The sequence below is a fragment of the Notechis scutatus genome, chromosome 1, assembly GCF_049901735.1.
Source record: "Notechis scutatus isolate UNSWTSFEM ecotype Mainland chromosome 1, rNotScu1.2, whole genome shotgun sequence".
NCBI lineage: Eukaryota > Metazoa > Chordata > Lepidosauria > Squamata > Elapidae > Notechis > Notechis scutatus.
Genome location: NC_142009.1, coordinates 6377704 through 6399797, shown reverse-complemented (window position 1 = coordinate 6399797; position 22094 = coordinate 6377704). Strand labels below are relative to the sequence as shown.

Here is a 22094-nt window from a genome sequence, read left to right as displayed (position 1 = left end):
AGATGTGGATGGATAGAGAGATGTGGATGATATAGGCATGATTGGAGATATATATAGATGTAATATACCTGTCTCTTTTATCAAAAGGCTAAATGTTCCTAATTTATTAAATTGCATGGTTATTAAGAGGTAAGATCTTTTAATGAAATAGATGTCAGCTGTCACTCTGGATGTTTTATAAGGATGTACTGGGATATAATCTCATTCATCCAGCGATTGCATCAAACCCCTCATTTTAGGCTGCATTCTAGCAATTCATTTTATTAGAATTCTTTTGTTGGCCAAGTGTGGTTGGACACACAAGGAATTTGTCTTGGTGCAAATGCTCTCAGTGTACTTAAAAGAAAAGATACAAGAAGTCAAGAACCATAAGGTACAACATTTAATGATAGTCATAGGATACAATAAGCAATCAAATCATACTAGGAAACAGTCAATGATTTAAGAAGTTTATGATTTAAGAAGAAACTGGACAGCCACTTGTCTGTAATGGTATAAGTTCTCCTGATTGAGCAGGGGGCTGGACTAGAAGACCTCTAAGGTCCCTTCCAACTCTATTCTGATTGACTGAGTTCTGCTCATTTACTTTCTCGGTCTTTCAGAAGGATAGCTTGAGTCCCTCCCCCCAGCCCCCTTTTCCCTTTGTGCGTCTACACGTGTTAAAGCCTTCGCGAGGAAACACCGGTCGCGCGTGTGTGCAGACACGGGTTAGATGGGTTCACACGATCCAGAGGTCCGTGGCACCGTGGAAGCTTGCAAAAGGGATGGTCTCGTCTCCCCGCAGAACCGTCTTCTGAACGTCTCTTTCCCCCCCACCAGGAAGCATGGCCCATACCCTTCCCGTTCCCTGCCCGGTCAAACTCGGGACGGTGAAACTCGAGAGCCCCGAGGCTCGTCTGCACGACTACGTCAAGCAAGGCAACTACGTCAAAGTGAAGAAGCTGCTGAAAAAAGGTAATTCGAGGGTGGGTGTGAGCAGGAGGGGCGCGCAAAAGGAGAGGCGGGTGTGTCTTGGCGCTGTTTCTTTTGCTTTCGTGTTGCAAACACGGGTCTGTTTCTTCCAAAGGCGTTTTGTCTAGGAAAAGATGCGTGCAATGCACTTTTAGATACGGGTGCCTCGTTGTTGCTTCCCCCCCGAGCTCGTGCAAGCGAAGAGGGCCTTGCACGCGGAGCTTGCACGCTTTTGCGCTGCAAAATTGCAAAGTGGGATTTCGGCGGAGCTTTTCGGCGCGGGCTTGATTCGGGACCGGTGCAAACATTTTGCACGAGTGCGTCGTTTCCCCTTTCCCACCTGCCAAATCCGGTGCTGGATGCACCCTCCTGCCCTCCCATCCTCCGCCTTTGCCCGGGGCCCCAAATAGAATCTGTGCTGGAGCATTTTCATTTCATTTCATTTTATTTGCATTTTGCACGCGTGTGATCCCGAGTTACGTTGGACGGGTAGAAGAAAAAAGCGTACAGAAGGATTGTTTTAAGGACGTGGAATAATCCGCAGAATTGTAAAACGGGCACCGTTTTGGGCCGAAGTTTACACACGCGTCGTCGGTTCATCTAGGATGCACCCTAGGGGCGATCAAACGTGTGAACGAAGGGTGGCGAAATGTCGATAGTGTCCAACTATAATTTGTGATGCTATACTTTGCTATATTTTTTCCCTTTTTAATATGTGGGGATAGTTACCCAACTGAGATCAGAAGTATGAATTTATGTTAGGAAAGGTTGGCTTTCCTGATCCCAATGCAAATCCGAATTGCACCAAATTCAGCCTCTTTGAGTGCAAAACTTTGCAAATAGCTATACAATTTCGAGGCGTTCGTTGCAATAGACGCGCGCATGGGCGGAATGAAGCGAGCAACGAAGCTCCACCTCTAGGTGGAACCTGATTGGTTGTCCCGGTTTCCCGATGCAAATCAAATCTAAATCCAGGGGGCTTATGGGTTCCCTCGTTTGGCTTAAAATATACGCTCTGGAAAAAGTATTTTCGTAAATAAATTAATCGTGATTGAAGTTTATTCCTGGCTGCGGAGGAAACGAAGACCGCGAAGCCATATTTGTGGTTAGGGAGGCGGTCGCTATGACCTAAAGAGCGGTGGCTGAGGGTGAGGCCGTGGAAGCGCGCTAGAATCCGTTAAGACTATACTTTCAGGGATCATTTCTATAGTATCCAACTAGAGAAATGCACTCGAAAGTGATCGGCTGAGCAAACCACGAGGAGGAGGCGTAGTGTTCTCTTCTGAGCGCGAAGCCGGCAGGCGGTGCTACTTCGTGTGGCTGCCGCCTGCCTTTGATGACCGTTCCGCCTTTTCTTTACGGGGAGGCTGGAGGGAGAGGACGCAGTCTGAGTGGTTTGCTCGCTCCCACAACCCATTTTCTTTGGTTAGTGAAATGAAAGAAGAATGTTCTATAGTTAGTATTTCTGCGCATGGTTATTCTGCGTTAGCGGCGTTCCCACGCTCTTCGAGTTCTCTTATTCTAAATGAAATCAAGTGGCGGTTGCGAGAGTTCCTTGGCTTCTCTGCGCGGATTGCCGTTTCTTAAGTGCTAAGAATGGTGAGGTGGCCTAGAGGTGGCGCTCTCGCCACACAATCACGTTGCTGTCAGTTTGATCCTATTAAAGTACTTCTCTGGCCACAATGAGAATGTATCTGCTGAACAAAACTCAGCATTGGGACAGGAAGGGCATCCGGCCATTAAACACTCTGCTAGCTCCATTCAGTTGCTCAGACTCCACCCCACAAGGGAGTATGGGGTCATTTTATTGCATTAAACCTGCGCAGACCTGTGCAATCCTTCAAGAGAAACTCGCTTTTTCAACAGGATATTTTTAACCTCTGCAATTTTTAAGACGCTAGGACTTCCACATCTGGTATGCTGACTTAGAGGATTCTGGGAGTTGAAGCCCGAGAAACTTACATGTCCTTCCAGGTTCTGCTAATGGGTACCTCAATCCCATATTCATTGTCCAGGTCTTTAAGCATTTTTAAGAATTCTTAAAATAATTTAAGAATTTAATTCACGGTCCAGGACTAAGAAAGATTTAAGAATTTACATTTCTAAAGAATTTTCTATGAGGATCATCGTTCCTTTTCTCTTTCAAGCAAAAACCTCTGCGACTTTGAAGATATTGGAACTTCCACTCCCAGAATTCCTTGGCCCCAGGATGCTGACTAGGGGATTCTGGGAGTTGAAGTCCACAGGTGTTGCTGAGGTTGAGAAACTGTTATGTGTATTCCGAGGTTCTGCTGATGCGTCCTTCACACATTCACAATACAGGTCAGCAACAGATTCAAATCACCTAAGCACAACCAGTTGTTTGAAATACACAAATCAATGAATATTGGTTTCTTTATTTCTTTATTTCTTTCTGTCTGTCTGTCTGTCTGTCTGTCTATCTATATATCTATCTATCTATCTATCTATCTATCTATCTATCTATCTATCTATCTACCCATCCACCCATCCACCCATATCTCTCTTTCTCCCAATATCTCTTCTGCCTATCTATCCATCTATCTCCGTCTCCCTCTCTCTCTTCTGTCTATATCTACCTACCTATCCATCTCCCTATCCCCATTCCTACCCCTTCTCTTATCTATCTCTTATCTACCTCCCTATCCCTATCCCCCATCTATCTCTTGTCTCTCTCTCTCTCTCTCTCTCATATATATACATACATACAAATATACACATGCATATTATACAATACATATGCGTACACATACTATACTGGCATGCACTAACCAGAGGGACAGAAACAACCAGGTCTGGATCCAAAGCTGGCTTAAAGAGTGAGTGGACTTCAGGTCCCCTTTTCTACCCTAAAGCAGGGGTGGGATTCTACCGGTTCGGACCAGTTCTGTAGAACCGGTTGTTACGATTCTGCGTAGTTCGGAGAACTGGCAAATTGTGCCCCTGGCTGGTCCCGCCCTTCTCCGCCCACCCCTCCCAGTCAGTCCTTATTGCACATGCGCAACATCATATGCGTGCCCGGCATTGCTGGCTGCGTTCTTCCCCCGCCCAGTTACTCCTTCAGGTTTTTCCCCCTCCCAACGATCAGCGGTTCCAATGATCAGCTGTGCCCGGATCCCCCTCGCTGTCTTACTACTTCACCCAGGAGGCTTCCCAGAGGCCCTGTGTGTGTGTGTGTGCTGCAGACACCCCCGCATTCTGTTTTTTGCCTTCCTGGGATCAAAAACGCCCCCGGGAGGCTTCCCGAGGCCCAGGATGCACAAAAACGGAGCGGGGGGGAGTTGCTGCAAAAAAGCCATGTCCACCCAGTCACATGGCCACACCCACAGAACCGGTTCTTAAAAAAATTTGAATCCCACCCCTGCCCCAAAGTCCTTGCTTTGTTGGTTATCAAGAGTGGCAGCTCCTCTTGCCTTGATTGACAAGTCTGATGGGAACTGCTGATGGGATGTTGAGAAAAGGTTTTCCTATGTGCTCAGGACCCAGCTTCTTAGCCTGGTTCTATTGACCTCTTTCCTTTGTTCGCTTAACACCTTGGCTTTCTTCTGATCTGTCTCCTAACAAGATCTCTGGCTCCTTTGTCCATCCTTCTTATGTGCTTCCTTCCATCTTTGGACATGGCGGCTTCAGGCTATTCTCACGAAATCCTTCTGGAGTGGCAGCTGTGCGAGTGAAGGACAGTCCCATGAAAGTGCTTTATTTTCTTTTAAAAATCCCTCAGTATGTATTTCTGTTCGGCAAAGCCCCTATTAACCTAATGCACTCGTTACATCAAGGTACACCTCATGTTTGCAAGCAGCTGTCCTGTTCCCTGATGCAAATTGAAAACCAGGGGGATTATGGGTATTGCGTGGCTGGCAAACCATATCTGCTCTGGAACGGTATTTTTCTACATAAATTCTCTGGGATTTCCAAAGTTTATTCCGGGCTGTGGAGGAAATGAAGGCCTTGAAAGCAGAATTTGTGGTTAGGGAAGCGGTCGCTGTGACTTGAAGAGCAGTGGTTGTGGTTCTGGCTGTGGAGGTGAGATATGATCTGTTAAGACTATACTTTCAGGGATCATTTCTATAGTATCCAACTAGGGAAATGCACTCAAAAGTGATCGGCTGAGCAAACCACGAGGAGGAGGTGTAGTGTTCTCTCCTGAGCGCGAAGCCGGCAGGTGGTGCTACTTCATGTGGCTGCTGCCTGCCTTTGATGACCGTTCCGCCTTCTCTTTACGGAGAGGTTGGAGGGAGAGGACGCAGTCTGAGTGGTTTGCTCGCTTCCACAACCCATTTTTTAATCATAGTGAAGTGAGAGAAAGTTTGTTTTTTATTTTCTTGGGTGCTTGAAGAATTGAGTGGTGTTTGTCATTCCTTTTTTTAAAAAAAATAATACCTTGTTTTTATTTACTATATCTAGCACAGGAGTGTCTAAGAATTCTGCTTTTCAGCCATTTTCTGCCCATTGTTTGCCCCGTTTTGAGTCTGTTTTTCAGCCATTTTGGGCCCATTTTCGTCTGTTTTGGGCCCATTTTTCAATGTGTTTTTGACCCATTTTTCTGCTTTTTTGCCTGTTTTTCAGCCCGTTTTTCGCCTGTTTTGGGCCCGTTTTTCTACCCGTTTTGACCTGGTTTTTTGGCTTCTTTTTGGCCTGTTTTTTGGTCATTTTTGGCCTATTTTCGTCCTTTGTTTTGAGCCCATTTTTGTCCTGTTTTGGGCCTGTTTTTCAACCCATTTTTGACCTGTTTTTTTGGGGGGGCTTTTTTGGCCGGTTTTCACTGTTTTCAGCCCATTTTTGGCCAGTTTTGGGCCCGTTTTTCAACCTATTTTGAGCCAGTTTATGACCCTTTTTTTGGCTTTTTGGCCAGTTTTTTGGCCATTTTGGCCCATTTTTGGCCTCTCTTTTGGGCCCACTTTTTGGTTTGTTTTGGGCCCATTTTTCAACCCATTTTTGACTTGGGTTTTTTTGGCCTGTTTTGGACCCGTTTTTCAGCCCGTTTTTGACCCATTTTTCGGCTTCTTTTTGGCCTGTTTTGGGCTCATTTTTCAACCCAGTTTCACACTGTGGCAGGAGGCCATGGTGGGTGAAAATGAGGCGTGGGGGGAGCGCACACATTTTAGCCGCCAGAGGCACCACGGGTTGTTCCTTTGATATTTCCAGGCCGACCCTGCGGGCCGGATTTAAGCACCCCGCAGGCTGTTTGCAGCCTGCAGGCTTTGAGTTTGACACCCCTTATCTAGCAGCTGGTTTAGTCCAACAGAAAGGCCCTGCCTTTTAATACAGGTAGTCCTTGACTATGACCACAATTGAGTCCAAAATTTCTGTTGCTAAGCAAGACAGTTAAGTGAGTTTTGCCCCATTTAATGACCTTTCCTGCAGCAGTTTTTAAGGGAATCGCTGCAGTTGTTAAGTTATTAACACTGTTGTTAAGTGAATCTGGCTTCCCCATCGATTTTGCTGGTCAGAAGGTCACAAAAGTTGATTATGTAAACCTGGGAAAGTGCAACCACCATAAATACAAGCCCCTTGCCAAGAATTTTGATCCTGTGACCATGGGGATGCTGCAATGGCCATAAGGGTGAAAAACGGTCACAAGTCATATTGTTAAGTGCTGTTGTAATCCCCCCCCGCCAAGTTTATTTTATTGCATATAAACTTCCATTTCTAAGTAAACTGTTGTCTGGGTACAAATCATTTTAAGAAATAATAACCATAATGTTTACAATAATATTCATTACATTAACATTGCAATAATAATAATAATAATAATAATAATAAATAATCAGCTTGGGAAGTGTTCGACTAGTGATTTGTGATATGAAACCCAGCATAGTTATCTTGTTTGCTGTGTACACTGTCGTTTTTTGTGTATAATAGTAATAATAATAGCAGCATATCTATTTTAACAACCCTTCTTTATAGCATTAGTTCTCCCCATATTTCCATGTTTCTAACTTCTGTTTTTGTTGCTAAACCACTGATAAAATGAATCCCATGTTAAAAAAATATTCAGTTTCTTCCTTTTCCTTGGTTTTAGGTGATAATCTATCCATTTCTGCACATTCTAATATTTTTTAAATTCAATTTTCATCTGTAGGGATCTCGTCACTTTTCCATTGTTGTGCAAATACAATTCTAGTGCTGTTGTAATTTCAAATGGTCCATTAACAAAATGGTTGTAAGTTGAGGTCTACTTGTTAGCTGGAGAAAGTGCTACAAGATTCTTGATTTTTTTGCCGCAAGAAACCTGCACAGACCTATGCATTAATTCAGCAGGAATCCAATTCCATAGGGTCGCTAGCTTCATTTTCTCAATCAAGGCAACATCACTCTTAAGATGTATAGACTTCAGTCCTCGCTGGCTGGGGAATTCTGGGAATTGAAGGCCACATGTCTTAAAGTTGTGGAGGTTGACAAACTGTGGTAGATGGGCAGCTGTATATTAGCGAATGGTCATGATGTGGAAGTAATTTGGTGTCCTTAAAAAAAATCTCAATGCACCTTTTTTGGAGTCTTATTGGACAACCAATTAAATATGAGCCAACGGTGTGCAGCGGCAGCGAAAAAAGCCAATGCAATCCTAAATTGCATTAACAGAGGGATACAATCAAGATCAAGTGAGGTACTAATACCACTCTATAAAGCCTTAGTAAGGCCACGCCTAGAGTACTGCATCCAGTTTTGGTCACCACAGTATAAAAAAAGGATGTTGAGACTCTAGAAAAAGTGCAGAGAGGAGCAACAAAGATTATTTTAGGGGTCTAAAACATACGAAGAATGGATGCAGGAACTGGGCATGGCTGGTCTAGAGAAGAGAAGGACCAGGGGAGACATGAGAGCAGAATTCAAATATTTGAGGGGCTGCCACAGAGAGGAGGAAGGGGCCAACCTATTTTCCAAAGCCCCCAACGACCCAGACAAGGAATAATGGGTGGAAACTGAACATGGAGATAATTCAACCTGGAAATAAGGAGAAATTTTCTGACAGTGGAATAGTTCCTTCAGAAGTTGTGGGAGTTTCATCACTAGAAGCTTTGACTGGACTGCCATCTGTTTGAAATGATGTAGGGTCTCCTGCTTGGGCGTGGAGGTTGGACTAGATGACCTACAAGGTCCCTTCCAACTCTGTTATTCTGATTTGAAGAAGCCACAATTAGCACATTAAGCTACACACTATTTACAATCCATGATGTTGAAGATCAAATCCGGTGAGGGTTTTAAGGAGTTTAGGAATTAAAATGTAGTATGTTTGCAAAAACAGTTGGCTTGGCAATCATAAGATACACATCGATTTACTTATTAAATGTACAAACGCGGCCATCTCACTATCCAACAATTCTTACAATACAAAAGAAAATGATAGGTTTTTTTTAAAAAAATAACACAACTTAGATCGAAATTGTACCACGTTCTTCCCTCTTTCCAGCGGTTGGAAGCAGTTTGCAGCCCTGTGTCACAAGTTAAGGAGCATTTATTCCAAAAAAACACGTGCATAGGACGAACATTTAGCAACTCAAACTGCAGTCAAATTTGAAAGAAATTATCTTGTCACCTGCAGCTCTTCGGCAGTGAAATAGTTAACGGAGCGCTAGTTTCAAGAGATTGACGCTTGCAGGAACCGCCTCTTCCGGTCCCTGTATCTGAGCCCTCCCAGTTAAAAAAAAAAAAAGAAACTAAGTGAAGTGTGATTGGTTGTCCCATTCCCCGATGCAAATCGAAAACCAGGGGGCTTATGGGTTCACTCGTTTGGCTTAAAATATACGCTCTGGAAAAAGTATTTTCGTAAATAAATTAATCGTGATTGGAGTTTATTCCTGGATGAGGAGGGAACGAAGACCGCGAAGCCATATTTGCGGTTAGGGAGGCGGTCGCTATGACCTTAAGAGCGGTGGCTGAGGGTGAGGCCGTGGAAGCGCGCTAGAATCCGTTAAGACTATACTTTCAGGGATCATTTCTATAGTATCCAACTAGAGAAATGCACTCGAAAGTGATCGGCTGAGCAAACCACGAGGAGGAGGCGTAGTGTTCTCTTCTGAGCGCGAAGCCGGCAGGCGGTGCTACTTCGTGTGGCTGCCGCCTGTCTTTGATGACCGTTCCGCCTTTTCTTTACGGGGAGGCTGGAGGGAGAGGACGCAGTCTGAGTGGTTTGCTCTCCACCCCACCCATTTTTAACGAGTTGAATGATGGAGAGTTATTTTAAGCTCTATGTTGTGTAACCAATGGGTATTCTGTTTATCTTGGTGATTTTTCTCTGAGTTTCTTGAGTGACTTTGGGCCAATCACCAGGACTTTGTACTGTAAGACTTTTACTCCCAGTTTATCTGTGTAATGAGCTGATTGGACCATCACCAGGAGATACAACTCTTCTAGTCCCTCCTTCCCCATGAAAGCTGATTGATGATTTTGAGCCAATCAGCAGCAGATTGGTTTTAAGGTCAGCTGGGCCAATCACCAGGAGCCTGTGAATTCTAATCCCTCCTTAGTCATGAAAGACAGCTGGATAATTTTGAGCCAATCACTAGGAGATTGAGTTGTAGACCCTCCTTAAGGCATGAAAGCCTATTGGGTTACTCTGGGGCCAGTTCCTCCTCCTCAGCCCCTCCTCCTCGCGGTTGTTGTGTTGGGTATATTCTTGAGTTATTTATAAGCAATAATAAATTGCAGGATGGAAATAAATTCAGCTCAGCATGTTGTATTCACAGAATGCTGAGCTTCGAGTAGGATTAGATTTGTGTTCTTTGTTGTTCTTGCGAAGTGTTCAGCTGTAATTTATTATTTTAATAATAAATTATAGCAAATTTATTATTTCTCCCTGTGAAATGCCAATTCTGGCCAACTACTGGTAAGCTATATTTCTAATTCTGGGCCTGGTTTCTTGATTGCTTTCCTCCTATTGTTTGGCTTAGTTCATTGGAAAGGATGCAGATTAGCTTATTTCCATTCCCGGGGGCTTCAATCTATTTATTTTATTTATTAAATTATTCACCCTGTCACAGACACGCTTCAGAGGACAACTATCCAAGGTGTCTTGGCTATTGTTGATTTTTCAATTCCTTTTCTTTGTAACACATAAGAGAGATCTCATCTCCAGGGTGGGGGGATGAGTCTGCCTCCCCAGATGAGATGGACCAACGGTTGCTTTCATGGTGTGGAGACAATAACTTGGTCCTCAACACCAATAAGGCCATGGAGTTTATAGTGGATTATAGAAGGAACAGATCAGACATCCAGCCCTGGCTTATCAATGGAGACCGAGGGGAGCGAGTGGCCAATTTTATGTTTCTGGGTGTTACCCTAAAAGAGGACCTGACCTGGGGTGCTCACATTGCAGCCCTGGTCAAAAGGGCCCAGCAGAGATTAGACTACTTGAGGCTTCTCAGGAAACAAAAACTGGATGGAAAACTGCTGGTGACCTTCTACCGCTGCACCATAGAGAGTATCTTAACTTACTGCACCTGTGAAGGGTTTGTCAATTGCACCGGGGCAGATAGGACAGCGCTCCAGAGGGTTAACGTCATTGTCCAGAGGATCATGGGTTGCCCTCTCCCCTCTTTGGAAGAGCTTTATAGCTCCCGTTGCTTTAAGAAAGTTCAAAACATTCTCAAAGACCCATCTCATCCTGGGCACCCCTTTTTTTTTAACTATTACCATCTGGCAGACGGTACAGGACAATAATAAAAACAAGGACAAATAGGCTGAAAAACAGCTTCTATCCCAGGGCAGCAACTCTGTCGAATTCTACTCTGTATGGCAATATTAATGCAATATCAGGGGTTTTCCATTCAATGTATAGAATGTGAAGGATGTGTGTTTGTGTTTATTTTCATAGTCATGATGTGCACTGAAGATGGTGTTTGATTTCATGGTACGAGGTGCAATGACAATGAACTAAACTAAAAACTAAACTAAACACTAAAGTAAAAATTAAACTAAACTAAACTAAAAGCTAAATTAAAAACTAAACTAAATTAAACTAAAAACTAAACTAAACTATCCAGGGTGTCTTGGCTGTTGTAGTCGATTTTTCAATTCCTTTCCTTTGTAATACATAAGAGGATCATTCCATTTGGAAAGGACTTTTCTGAAACTGGATATATAGGATTTCCAGAAAAACCTGATTTCAGATTATGAACTGGAAGAGCAAGGACTGGCGAGAAGTGGAAAGCAAAATGAAGTGGTATATAAGTCTTAAGTGCTCTGGCTATTGCTTTTGATGAATCGATCCCAGCAAGTGGAAGCGTGTGAACTGCAGAAAAGAATTGGAGTGGGCTTCTGTCTCCCTCCCTAAGGAAGATAGTTGTTGGAGAAGAAATGGCAGAACCTGAGAGCAGAGTCAAAAGAGGAATCAGCCTAGAATCCTTACATAGCCACAAGCAAACTTAGTCCAACTCCCTTGAACTCTGCTAACCCAGCGGTCCCCAAACTTTCCAGCCTGGCGACTCAGCCTGGCACAGGTGTGTGTGTGTGTGTGTGTGTGTGTGTGTCAGGAGCATACATGTGCACAGCTCCGTTTGTGTGAGCAGTGCCCACGGTATTTTTGATTTGGGAAAGAAGGGAATGCTGTTCTATTATTTGTATCCCCACCTTGGTTAGTTTAACAAATAAATAACCAACAAATTTTCCTCTTTCTCACAACAACCCAGTGAAGTGGGTTGGGCGGAAAGTGACTGGCCCAAAGACTCCCAGTCAGCTTTCATGGCTAAGACGGGACTAGAACTCACAGTCTCCTGGTGATTGGCCCAAAGTCACCCAGCTGGCTTTCATGGCTAAGGCGGGACTAGAACTCACAGTCTCCTGGTGATTGGCCCAAAGTCACCCAGCTGACTTTCATGGCTAAGGCGGGACTAGAACTCACAGTCCCCTGGTGATTGGCCCAAAGTCACCCAGCTGGCTTTCATGGCTAAGGCGGGACTAGAACTCACAGTCCCCTGGTGATTGGCCCCAAATCGCCCAGCTGGCTTTCATGGCTAAGGCGGGACTAGAACTCACAGTCTTCCGGTGATTGGCCCAAAGTCACCCAGCTGGCTTTCATGGCTAAGGCGGGACTAGAACTCACAGTCTCCCGGTGATTGGCCCAAAGTCACCCAGCTGGCTTTCATGGCTAAGGCGGGACTAGAACTCACAGTCTTCCGGTGATTGGCCCAAAGTCACCCAGCTGGCTTTCATGGCTAAGGCGGGACTAGAACTCACTGTCTCCTGGTGATTGGCCCAAAGGCACCCAGCTGGCTTTCATGGCTAAGCCGGACTAGAACTCACTGTCTCCTGGTGATTGGCCCAAAGGCACCCAGCTGGCTTCCATGCCTAAGGCGGAACTAGAACTCACGGTCTTGGCTTTCTAGCTTGGTTCCTTAACCCCAGAGCTGGATCAAACTGGATCAGATGTATAAGAGGGTAAAAAAAATACATCAGACGCATAATAAATCATGTTCCCATGAGGCCCGGATTGGCCTTAGATGCTGAGCACTCCAAATGAAATTATGTGACCATGGGGGAGGGATGCTGGCTGGATCCTAAATACAAATCTGGATCCTAAATACATTTTTTGTGGGATCTTTCAGAACTTTGATTGGTCACTAAACAAGTTGCCGTAAGTCAGGGAATAACCTGTATACTTCCCTTGGTATTCCAATCTGGGAGAGACACGAATGGCTGGGTGGCTAGTGGGTTATGGAGAGCCGAAGACCAAAGCTTTATTAGAAAATCTTGATGAAAGGGTACAGGTTTTCCTACTTGGTCAGGGGGTTGGACTAGAGGACCTCCAAGGTCCCTCCCAACTCTGGTTAGTGTATTCTGCATTTCCCGAGCAAGACTCGGACGTGCAGGTCTCACTTTGTAAAGAAGACGGGGGAAGCAGAACCTTTAATGAACAAATGAAATAAATAAGTCGAAGTTTTTCCTCTCCTCGTTCTGTAGGAATCTCCACCCAGTCGGTCAACTCCTTAGGACAGACTCCGCTCTTCACCGCCGCCTTGCTCGGACTGGGGAAACTGGTGGACATCCTCCTGGATTATGGGTCGGACCCAAACCAGTAAGTACGAGGCATTAAATGGGCGAGAAGCAGGATTCAGGTCAAGTTAGGTTTATTTGATTTCTTTTTGAACAAAACTATTTTGCTGTTCTGAGGAAGGTGTGAGGAAAACCGTCCCTTTGCTCCTCCGTTGGGGGTCATGGGTACCAGAGGGTGGGGGGCCATCTCCAAAAGGAGAATTTGCAGTATCCCAAGGGGGGAGGGGGTCAGAAAAGTCAAGGATGGGGGGGGGTCCCCGCTGCGGGATCGGAGCCCTGCCCTAGTCAGCAGGTGCTGCTGCACTCATGGCCGCCCCCCTCCAGATTTTCAAAAATTAATTATTATGTTTTCCTAAACGTATTTATAAGGCTGCCCAACTCACACATGATTGGCTGTGTGTGGCTTACCACGTGTAAAAATCTACCGCATAATAAAAAAAACCCTACCCCATTCTTGTTAACTTGTTAACTTCCTTCTGAAGATTCTTCCAGGTTTTGTTTTTTACTTTTATTTTTACTTCTACTACTACTTTTACTTCTACTTTTACTTCTATTACTTTGACTTCTGTTACTACTACTATTTTTATTTTTACTTCTACTTTTACTTCTACTACTATTAATTTTACTCTTACTTATACTTCTACTACTTTAACTTCTATTATTGTTACTTTTACTTTTACTACTTTTACTTCTTCTACTACTGTTATTTTTACTTCTACTATTACTTTTACTTCTGCTATTATTTTTACTTTTACTTCTACTACTTCTACTCCTACTGTTATTTTTACTTCTACTTCTACTTACTATTACTTTTACTTCTATTATTTTTACTTTTACTTTTACTTCTACTACTTCTATTTCTACTACTACTGTTATTTTTACTTTTACTTCTACTATTACTTTTACTTCTATTATTTTTACTTTTACTTTTACTTCTACTACTTTTACTTCTACTACTGTTATTTTTACTTCTACTTCTACTATTACTTTTACTTCTACTATTATTTTTACTTTTACTTCTACTACTTCTACTTCTACTACTACTGTTATTTTTACTTTTACTTCTACTATTACTTTTACTTCTACTTTTTACTTCTACTACTTTTACTTCTACTACTACTTCTGCTACTTTTATTTCTACTATTCTACTACTTCTACTTTTACTTCTACTACTACTTCTATTTTTACTACTAGTTTTATTTGTACTATTTCTATTTCAGTTACTTCTATTTCAGCGTCTACTATTTCTACTTCTACTGCTTCTACTTTTATTCACTTGTAAGTCGCGACTTACAAATAAAGACACTTTGCAACAGACTCATATTTATGACGGTTGCAGAATCACGGGCTCACGTGATCCCCTTTTGCAACCTTCTGTCAACTAAGGTCCAAAGGGACGCTGGATTCACTTTAAAACCATGTCTCTAGCTTAACAACTGCGGTGATTCACTTAACAACCGTGGCCAGAAAGGTCATAAAATGCAGCATAAATATCACATAACAGTGAGTCTTAGCAATGGAAATATTGGGGGTCGATTGTGGTCGTAAGTCGAGGGCTATCCCTAAAAGAATTTGCTTTAGAGAGTTAGAGGAAGTAGCGAAATTATCCGTGAAGCAGTGGTGGGATTCTACCGATTCGTCTTGGCTCAGGCGAGCTGGAAGTAAAAAATGCTACTGCTCAGCTGAACCACTAGTAAAAAAAACAGCTACCGGTTGGGCCAAATTGGTATTTCTTTTTCCCCCCCTCCCAACGATCAGCTGTTCTGATGATCAGCTGTTCCGACATCCCCCTCGCTGTCTTACTGCTTTGCCCTGGTGGCAAAAAAAAACGGAGCTGGGGGGGGGGTAAGGTGCTGCAGACATAAAAAAGCCACGCCCACCAGTCACATGGCACACCCACCTAGCCACGCCCACGGTTGTAAAAATGTTTGCATCCCACCCCTGGCGTGAAGGTCATGGCTCTGTTGTTCTTTTTATTTATTTATTTATATTTATTTATTTATTTATTTTTGTCAAGATAATAGGAATAAGTAAAAAACATAGTTATGAATACACGGATACATATAGAAAAATAAAAGAAACAATAGGACAGGGACAGTAGGCACGTTGGTGCGCTTATGCACGCCCCTACAGACCTCTTAGGAAAGGGGTGAGGTCCATAGTAGACAGTCTAAGGTTAAAGTTTTTGGGGTTTGGGGAAGAAACCACAGAGTCAGGTAGAGTATTCCAGACATTGACCACTCTGTTGCTGAAGTCGTATTTTCTGCAGTCAAGTTTGGTGCGGCTAACCTTGAGTTTGTATCCATTGTGCTGCATCTTGTGTACACCACTGTTTTTCAGGGTTGAAGCTGAAGTATTCATTGACAGGTAAGTCATTGCAATGTATGATTTTATATACTATACTTAGATCGGACGGAAGGCGGCGTAGTTCTAGGTTTTCTAGGTCTCCAGAATGTCGTTTCAGTCGCTCATTGTCGTTTCAGCCGCTGTTACGACGGGAGCACCCCTGTCCACGCAGCGGCCTTCTCAGGAAGCCAGGTCATCCTTAGCAGGCTGCTGGACGCAGGCGGGGACCTGCGACTCCACGACAAGGATGGGAGGACGCCGCAAAGCTGGGCTGTGACCGCAGGGAAGGAAAGCAGCGCGCAGGTGTGTGGTGGCGGGGCGTTTAGCCATGTTGCTCTCGGGAAGCTTGTGGGTGACGTTTTGGGGCGCCTGGAAGGAAGTGAGCAAACACGGAGACCCAGTCGGGTATGGTGGTTAGAAAAACCCTTCCAGTTAGTTAGAAACGGGGAGATGGATATTTGGGTAGCCTTGTTTTCCTCTTCCCTCTTCAGCCCTTTATTCCTTTCGTGTTATGCCATTTCCCTCCCCCCGCCATGCCATCCCTCTGCTAAACAACTCATTCCCACAACACTGTCAAACTATTTATAGTAAGGCTGCATTACTATTATTCTTCTCATCCTTATTTCCTATCTCCTTTTCTACTTGATGGCTATCACGTTGTTGCTTGTATCTTTACGGTTTATATTGTTTTATTTAGTTTCCTAGTATGATTTATGTTGATTGCTTACTTAATATCCCATGACTATTACTAAGTGTTGTATCTTACGATTTATGATTAATGTATTTTTATGAGGACTGTGATTATGATGTATCACTTACAGCTTTTATGCACACTGAGAGCTTATGCACTGAAGACAAGTTCCTTGTGTGTCCAATTACACTTGGCCAATAAAGAATTCTATTCTATTCTATTCTATTCTATTCTATTCTATTCTAATTCTAATTCTAATTCTAATTCTAATTCTAATTCTAATTCTAATTTGTATTCTATTCTACTCTCTATCCCGTTCCATCCCATTCTATTTAAATTCTATTCCTGTATCATTCTATTCTATTCTATTCTATTCTATTCTATTCTATTCTATTCTATTCTATTCTATTCTATTCTATTCTTTCTATTCTATTCTATTCTGTTCCATCCATTCTCCCCAATTACCTGTTTAAAGACCATTCTCTATATTATTTATGTTGTATTGTATTTTTGTTATGGATAGCATCAGCAGGAGCAAAAATCAATTTCGTTGTATATATGTACAATGTCAATAAAGGTTGTTATTATTCTGTGCTTTTTTTATAAGTTTTCATTCATAAACATTTTTGAATAACAGTGCATTGAAAGAGCATTATTTAAAAATAGAACACGACCAACATATGTTTGTAATAAATCTCAACATACAAACTATTAGCAATAGTAAAGGTATAATAATACTAATAATATAACCAAAAATGTTCTATTCTTAATTGCTATTCTATTCTATTCTGTTCTGTTCTGTTCTGTTCTATTTTGTTCTATTCTTTATTCTATTCCATTCCATTCCATTCTTATTTCTATTCTATCCCATTTCATTCTTTCTTCTATTTTATTCTGTTTTTTAGTTTAAGAAACCTGACACAGACAATTTTTATTAATAATTTAGGCGCTCTGGGAACTCTCTAGCTAATCAGCAGTACGCCAAATATTTTGAGTTTATGCTGGCTGGGGAATTCTGGGAGTTGAAGTCCCCAACTCTTAAAAGTTACCAAGCTTGGATATCCTTGCTTTAAAAAAATTCCACCTCACAGAGCCTTCCACCCCCCTTTCCATGGTTTTCAAATGGGATCTTTCCCTTCCTGCCCGCTTTTCCCTGGGAAAAATTAATTTCGGCTTTGTACAGAACCTTCCAAGCGTGACCTGTTGGACTGCGGGTTTGCTTTTCAGATGCTCGAGTTTATCCAGCGCTGCACCACTCACATGCAAGTCGTCCTGCAGAATCAGTCCTTGGATTTATTGAGGAAAGTGGACTCCCCCCGGGCCCTGGTCCACAGCCCCTCCAAGTTCGGTGGGTTTACTCAAGGGTAAGTCAAAGGAACTTTGTGTTTTCGCTATCCCACCACAAGCCAGCAGTCCTGGGGGAAGAAGATTTCCAAGGCAAAGCTCAGCCTTCCTGTAGCAGGGAAAATGCCAACAAATGCTCATGCAGACTGGGGGATTCTGGGAGTGGAAGTCCACCCCTCTTAAAGGATGCCGGCTGGGGGATTCTGGGAGTGGAAGTCCACCCCTCTTAAAGGATGCCGGCTGGGGGATTCTGGGAGTGGAAGTCCTCCCCTCTTAAAGGATGCCGGCTGGGGGATTCTGGGAGTGGAAGTCCACCCATCTTAAAGGATGCCGGCTGGGGATTCTGGGCGTGGAAGTCCTCCCCTCTTAAAGGATGCTGGCTGGGGGATTCTGGGAGTGGAAGTCCACCCATCTTAAAGGATGCTGGCTGGGGGATTCTGGGAGTGGAAGTCCACCCATCTTAAAGGATGCCGGCTGGGGGATTCTGGGAGTGGAAGTCCACCCATCTTAAAGGATGCCGGCTGGGGGATTCTGGGAGTGGAAGTCCACCCATCTTAAAGGATGCCGGCTGGGGATTCTGGGAGTGGAAGTCCACCCATCTTAAAAGATGCTGGCTGGGGGATTCTGGGAGTGGAAGTCCACCCATCTTAAAGGATGCTGGCTGGGGATTCTGGGAGTGAAGTCCACCCATCTTAAAGGATGCCGGCTGGGGATTCTGGGAGTGAAGTCCACCCATCTTAAAGGATGCCGGCTGGGGATTTGGGGAGTTGAATTCTAACCATCTTAAAGCATGCTGGCTGGGGGATTCTGGGAGTGGAAGTCCTCCCTCTTAAAGAATGCTGGCTGGAGGATTTGGGGAGTTGAAGTCCCCCCATCTTAAAGCATGATGGATGGGGAATTTTGGGAGTGGAAGTCCATCTTAGAATGGCTCTAGACATAGATGTTAGCATAGATCTAGCGTAAGATATCGTAGGGTTAGTAATCAGTAGGAAATAGATATGTTTGTCGGTTTTAAAAAATAATAATTTTGCTAGGGAAACACAAAACGGTCTTGTTTGTTGCTGCTCCATCTCATTTCCCAAAATCCCCTCTCACAGTTCTCCCCCTTGTGCCTCAGGGGAGCCGACAGCCCTCTTGGGAGGTTCATGAAACGTGCGAGCAGCATGTCGCAAAGCATCTTCAGTTTCGGCTTTGGGAAGGTAAGAGGAGAAGTTCAAGGTGGCGGAGTCCAACACACGAATACACAGGGTCAGGGGTCCCATGAAGGGCCCAAGACGGTGTGAAAACCCAAGGAAGTGGGTTTTAGTGGCCCTCAAAGAGAATCTTCTGAAATTGAGAGCGGTGGAACAGACTGCCACATGATGTGAAGCAGCACTTTTGGGTTTTTGGAGGTCTTCAAAGAGAGGCTATCGGCCAGTTCTTCTCAATTCTTCCCTCCTTCCCTCATTTCTTTCCTTCCTTCCTTCTCTCCCTCCCTTAACTTGGTTTCCTTCTCTCATTTTCTTTCTTTCCTTCTTCTTTCTTTCTTTCTTTCTATTTCTTTCTCGCTCTTTCTCTCTCTTGCTTTCTCTCTCATCTTCCATGTTCTATCCCTCTCTCATCCCTCCCTTTTCTCTCTCCTTCCTTCCCTCTGTTTTTCCTTCCTTTCCTTCCTTTCATCCCTCAACCCTCCTTCCTACCTTTCTCCATTCTCCTTCCTTTTTGTTCGCTTCATTCATTCATTCTTCCTTTCCTTCCTTCCCTCCCTCTTTTATCCTTTTCTTTCTTTTCCCCCTTTTCTCCTTCCTTCCCCTCTCTCCCCCTTCTTTTTGCTTTCCTTTCTCCTCCATTTCCCTCCCCTCTTCTTTCCCTTCTTTTCCTTTTCCTCTCCGTTTCCCTCCCTTCCCTTTCCTTTTCCTCCCCTCCCTTTTTCCTTTGCTCCCTTCCCCTCTTCCTGTCCTGCTTCCCTTTCTTGCTCTCTTTGCTCACCCTTCCTTCCCTCCTCCTCCCTCTTTTTATCCTCCCCCTCTTCTCCCCTTCCTTTCTTTCTCCCCTTTTTTTGCCTTCCTCCCCCTCCCTTCCATCCCATTCCACCTCTCCTCTCCCCTCCCTTCCTCACCCTCTCTTTTCTCACCCTTCCTCCTCTCCCTCGCTCCAGTTTTTTCTCACCAGCAAGAGGCAGCTGGGCTACCTGGCCTCCCTTCCGATCATCCCGGACAAGGAAGTGGTTCAGGCGGACGATGAGCCCACCTTCTCTTTCTCCACAGGGCCCTACATGAACATGACCAAGTAAGTGTTGCAAAGCCAAGGCAGGCCCTGGCCCTAACCCAGCCTCCGCTCCCCAGTCCGGCCCACCTGTCAGGTGACCCTTTAAGGTTCCCTTTGAATGCCTCCAACCTGGTTCCGATGAACCTCCCTTCCAGGGTGGTCGCCAGGCTAAACGCCCACACCCCGTCCTAATCCAACCCGGTTCCTTCCACCTTCCGCCCGCTCTCACCTTTTCCCTCCCGCAAGGCACCTGCGTGTGGCAGGTAGGGCAAAAAACCGACCCTCGCCCTCTTTTTTTTCTCCCCCCACAGCCTGATGTGGGGAGGCAGCCGCGTGACCGTGAAGGAGCTGAACATGCAGCCTCACCAGCACTGCAGCAAACTGCGCCTCTCTGACCTCCTCTTGGCTGAGCAGGAGTATAGCAGGTGCGCCCCCTGGGTGTGGGTGTGGGTGTGGGTGTGTGTGTGTGTGTTGGAAATAACTCAAAGCCAACAACAACAAAAAAAAAACTTGGATCGTTGAAAACAAGGAGGATTTATTAAAAAGAAATTAACAAGACGGTTTGCAAAGCGTCGGTGGTCTTTAGAACCTTTAACGAGCAGGTTCAAAATCAAAAGCCACACCTTTAGAACCTCAAAGCAGACTTTTTATGTACAGTTTCATCTGGTCACCCAAGTTCTCTCCTTCTTGAGTCTCATTCCCTCCCAAATTCAAGCTCATTGGATTTGCCCTCAGGTGTTGCAAGCTAATCCCAGGATGTCTCCAGGGAGAATTTCCACCTTTCGTTATTTATTTATTTTATTTATTTTATTTTATTTTATTTTATTTTATTTTATTTTATTTTATTTTATTTTATTTTATTTATTATTTATTTATTTTATTTTATTTTATTTTATTTTATTTTATTATTTTATTTTATTTTATTTTATTTATTTATTTATTTGATTTGTCAATTGTTTACAAGATAATAAGTATAAGTGTATACATAGTTATGAATACATGAAATGGGTACATATAAGAAAAATGAAAGAAAAATAAAAGAAACAATAGGACAGGGACGGTAGGCACGTTGGTGCGCTTATGCACGCCCCTACAGACCTCTTAGGAAAGGGGTGAGGTCAATAGTAGACAGTCTAAGGTTAAAGTTTTTGGGGTTTGGGGAAGAGACTACAGAGTCGGGTAGAGTATTCCAGACATTGACCACTCTATTGCTGAAGTCGTATTTCCTGCAATCAAGTTTGGTGCGGTTAACCTTGAGTTTGTATCTATTGTGTGCTCTTGTGTTGTTATGGTTGAAGCTGAAGTATTCATTATGTTCTCCTCCGTAGCCCTCAGTACCTCTTACCTGGGCTGCCCACGTGGCATCTTTCCCTAGCGTTAAAGAACGTAGCATCCCCTCATCAGGGCCTCTTTCTAAGCTCTATCATATACTACCACTTTTCCAAAGAGATTATAACAACACACACATACCCCGAACATCATCATAATATAAAAGGCATATACATAAGATAAAAATATCAAAAGGCTTAACAACAAAAAGTATAAAAGCAAAATAGGTGCATACAAGGAAACATATTTCATTTGATAACAGATTAACAGAATTGGAAGGGACACCGCAAGGTCATCCAGTCCAACCCCCATTTGTGAAACCTTTCGAGCATCTTATATGCCATTTTGTTTTTTGAATTCACTGATTTCTAACGCGCGTGTGTGTTTGTGTAAAGCCACAAAGCTTCGTGCGTGGCCTTCTGCAATCATCTTCATCTTTTTAACAACCCTATAATCCCCTTGCGGGGTAGGATCTGGGCAGCCGAATGGGAGCGGAGTGTTTACTGGCCGGATGCCCTTCCTGTCACCAGTGCGGAGTTACCTGTAGCAGATATATTCTCGTTGTGCCCAGAGAGAGAGAGGAATATCTGCCTCTGACCTAGGATCGACACGGCCTCCTGATTGTGAGGCGGGAGCCTCACCTCTAGGCCACGCGCACCATTCTTGCACGAAAGGGAGAAATGGGCTTTCGGTTGTGGGCCTTCTTCTCCGCCAACGGGGGTCCTCTCTTCCCCCCGCTTTGCAGCCAGCTCCACCACCCTCACCTGCTGCTTCTGATGGCCGTCTGTCTGTCCAGCGACTTGGAGAAGACGCGTCTGGTGTTCGAGCGGGTGAACTTTGGGTCTCTCTACAGCATCCTCCACGAGAGGGTAAACCTTGCGCCTTCCTAAAAGCTGTTTGTGGGGTGTCTCTTGTCGATTTGTTGATGGATTATATTGTGGCTCCTGAGATGTGAATGCCTGTATCTCTTGTCTGTCCTTGAACAACCCTGCAAGGTAGGACGGTGTGCTGAATGGAATGTCCCAGATTTAAAGGGGTGGTGCTGCCTGAATCCAGCTTCGGGGAGGACAACTATGGCCGCTTTAAGACCTGTGGACTTCAACTCCCAGAATTCCTGAGCCAGCCATGCTGGCTCAGGAATTCTGGGAGTTGAAGTCCACAGGTCTTAAAGCGGCCA

The 22094-nt window shown here is 44.2% G+C and overlaps 1 protein-coding gene and 3 non-coding genes across 5 annotated transcripts in view; all 4 read left to right on the top strand.

Moving 5' to 3' along the window:
* The first annotated feature begins 824 nt into the window (after positions 1-824).
* Positions 825-22094, top strand: part of TEX14 (testis expressed 14, intercellular bridge forming factor) — an 88716-nt gene continuing 67446 nt past the window's right edge. Inside the window, exons 1-8 of one of the 2 annotated variants that reach the window (XM_087971267.1) lie at positions 825-954; positions 12868-12982; positions 15444-15609; positions 17225-17361; positions 18459-18540; positions 19479-19609; positions 19900-20013; positions 21663-21786. In XM_087971267.1, coding sequence (XP_087827393.1) covers positions 825-954; positions 12868-12982; positions 15444-15609; positions 17225-17361; positions 18459-18540; positions 19479-19609; positions 19900-20013; positions 21663-21786 — 999 coding nt within the window. Of the gene's footprint in view, positions 955-9571; positions 9797-12867; positions 12983-15443; positions 15610-17224; positions 17362-18458; positions 18541-19478; positions 19610-19899; positions 20014-21662; positions 21787-22094 lie in introns of those variants that run through there. The other variant, XM_087971207.1, reaches the window with a different exon arrangement.
* LOC113430809 (small nucleolar RNA U3) lies at positions 2131-2347 on the top strand. Its single transcript, XR_003373228.1, has one exon. It is a non-coding gene; the product is annotated as a small nucleolar RNA U3 (small nucleolar RNA).
* Positions 5010-5226, top strand: LOC113430810 (small nucleolar RNA U3). The gene has a single exon (XR_003373229.1). It is a non-coding gene; the product is annotated as a small nucleolar RNA U3 (small nucleolar RNA).
* LOC113424688 (small nucleolar RNA U3) lies at positions 8884-9100 on the top strand. The gene has a single exon (XR_003372519.1). It is a non-coding gene; the product is annotated as a small nucleolar RNA U3 (small nucleolar RNA).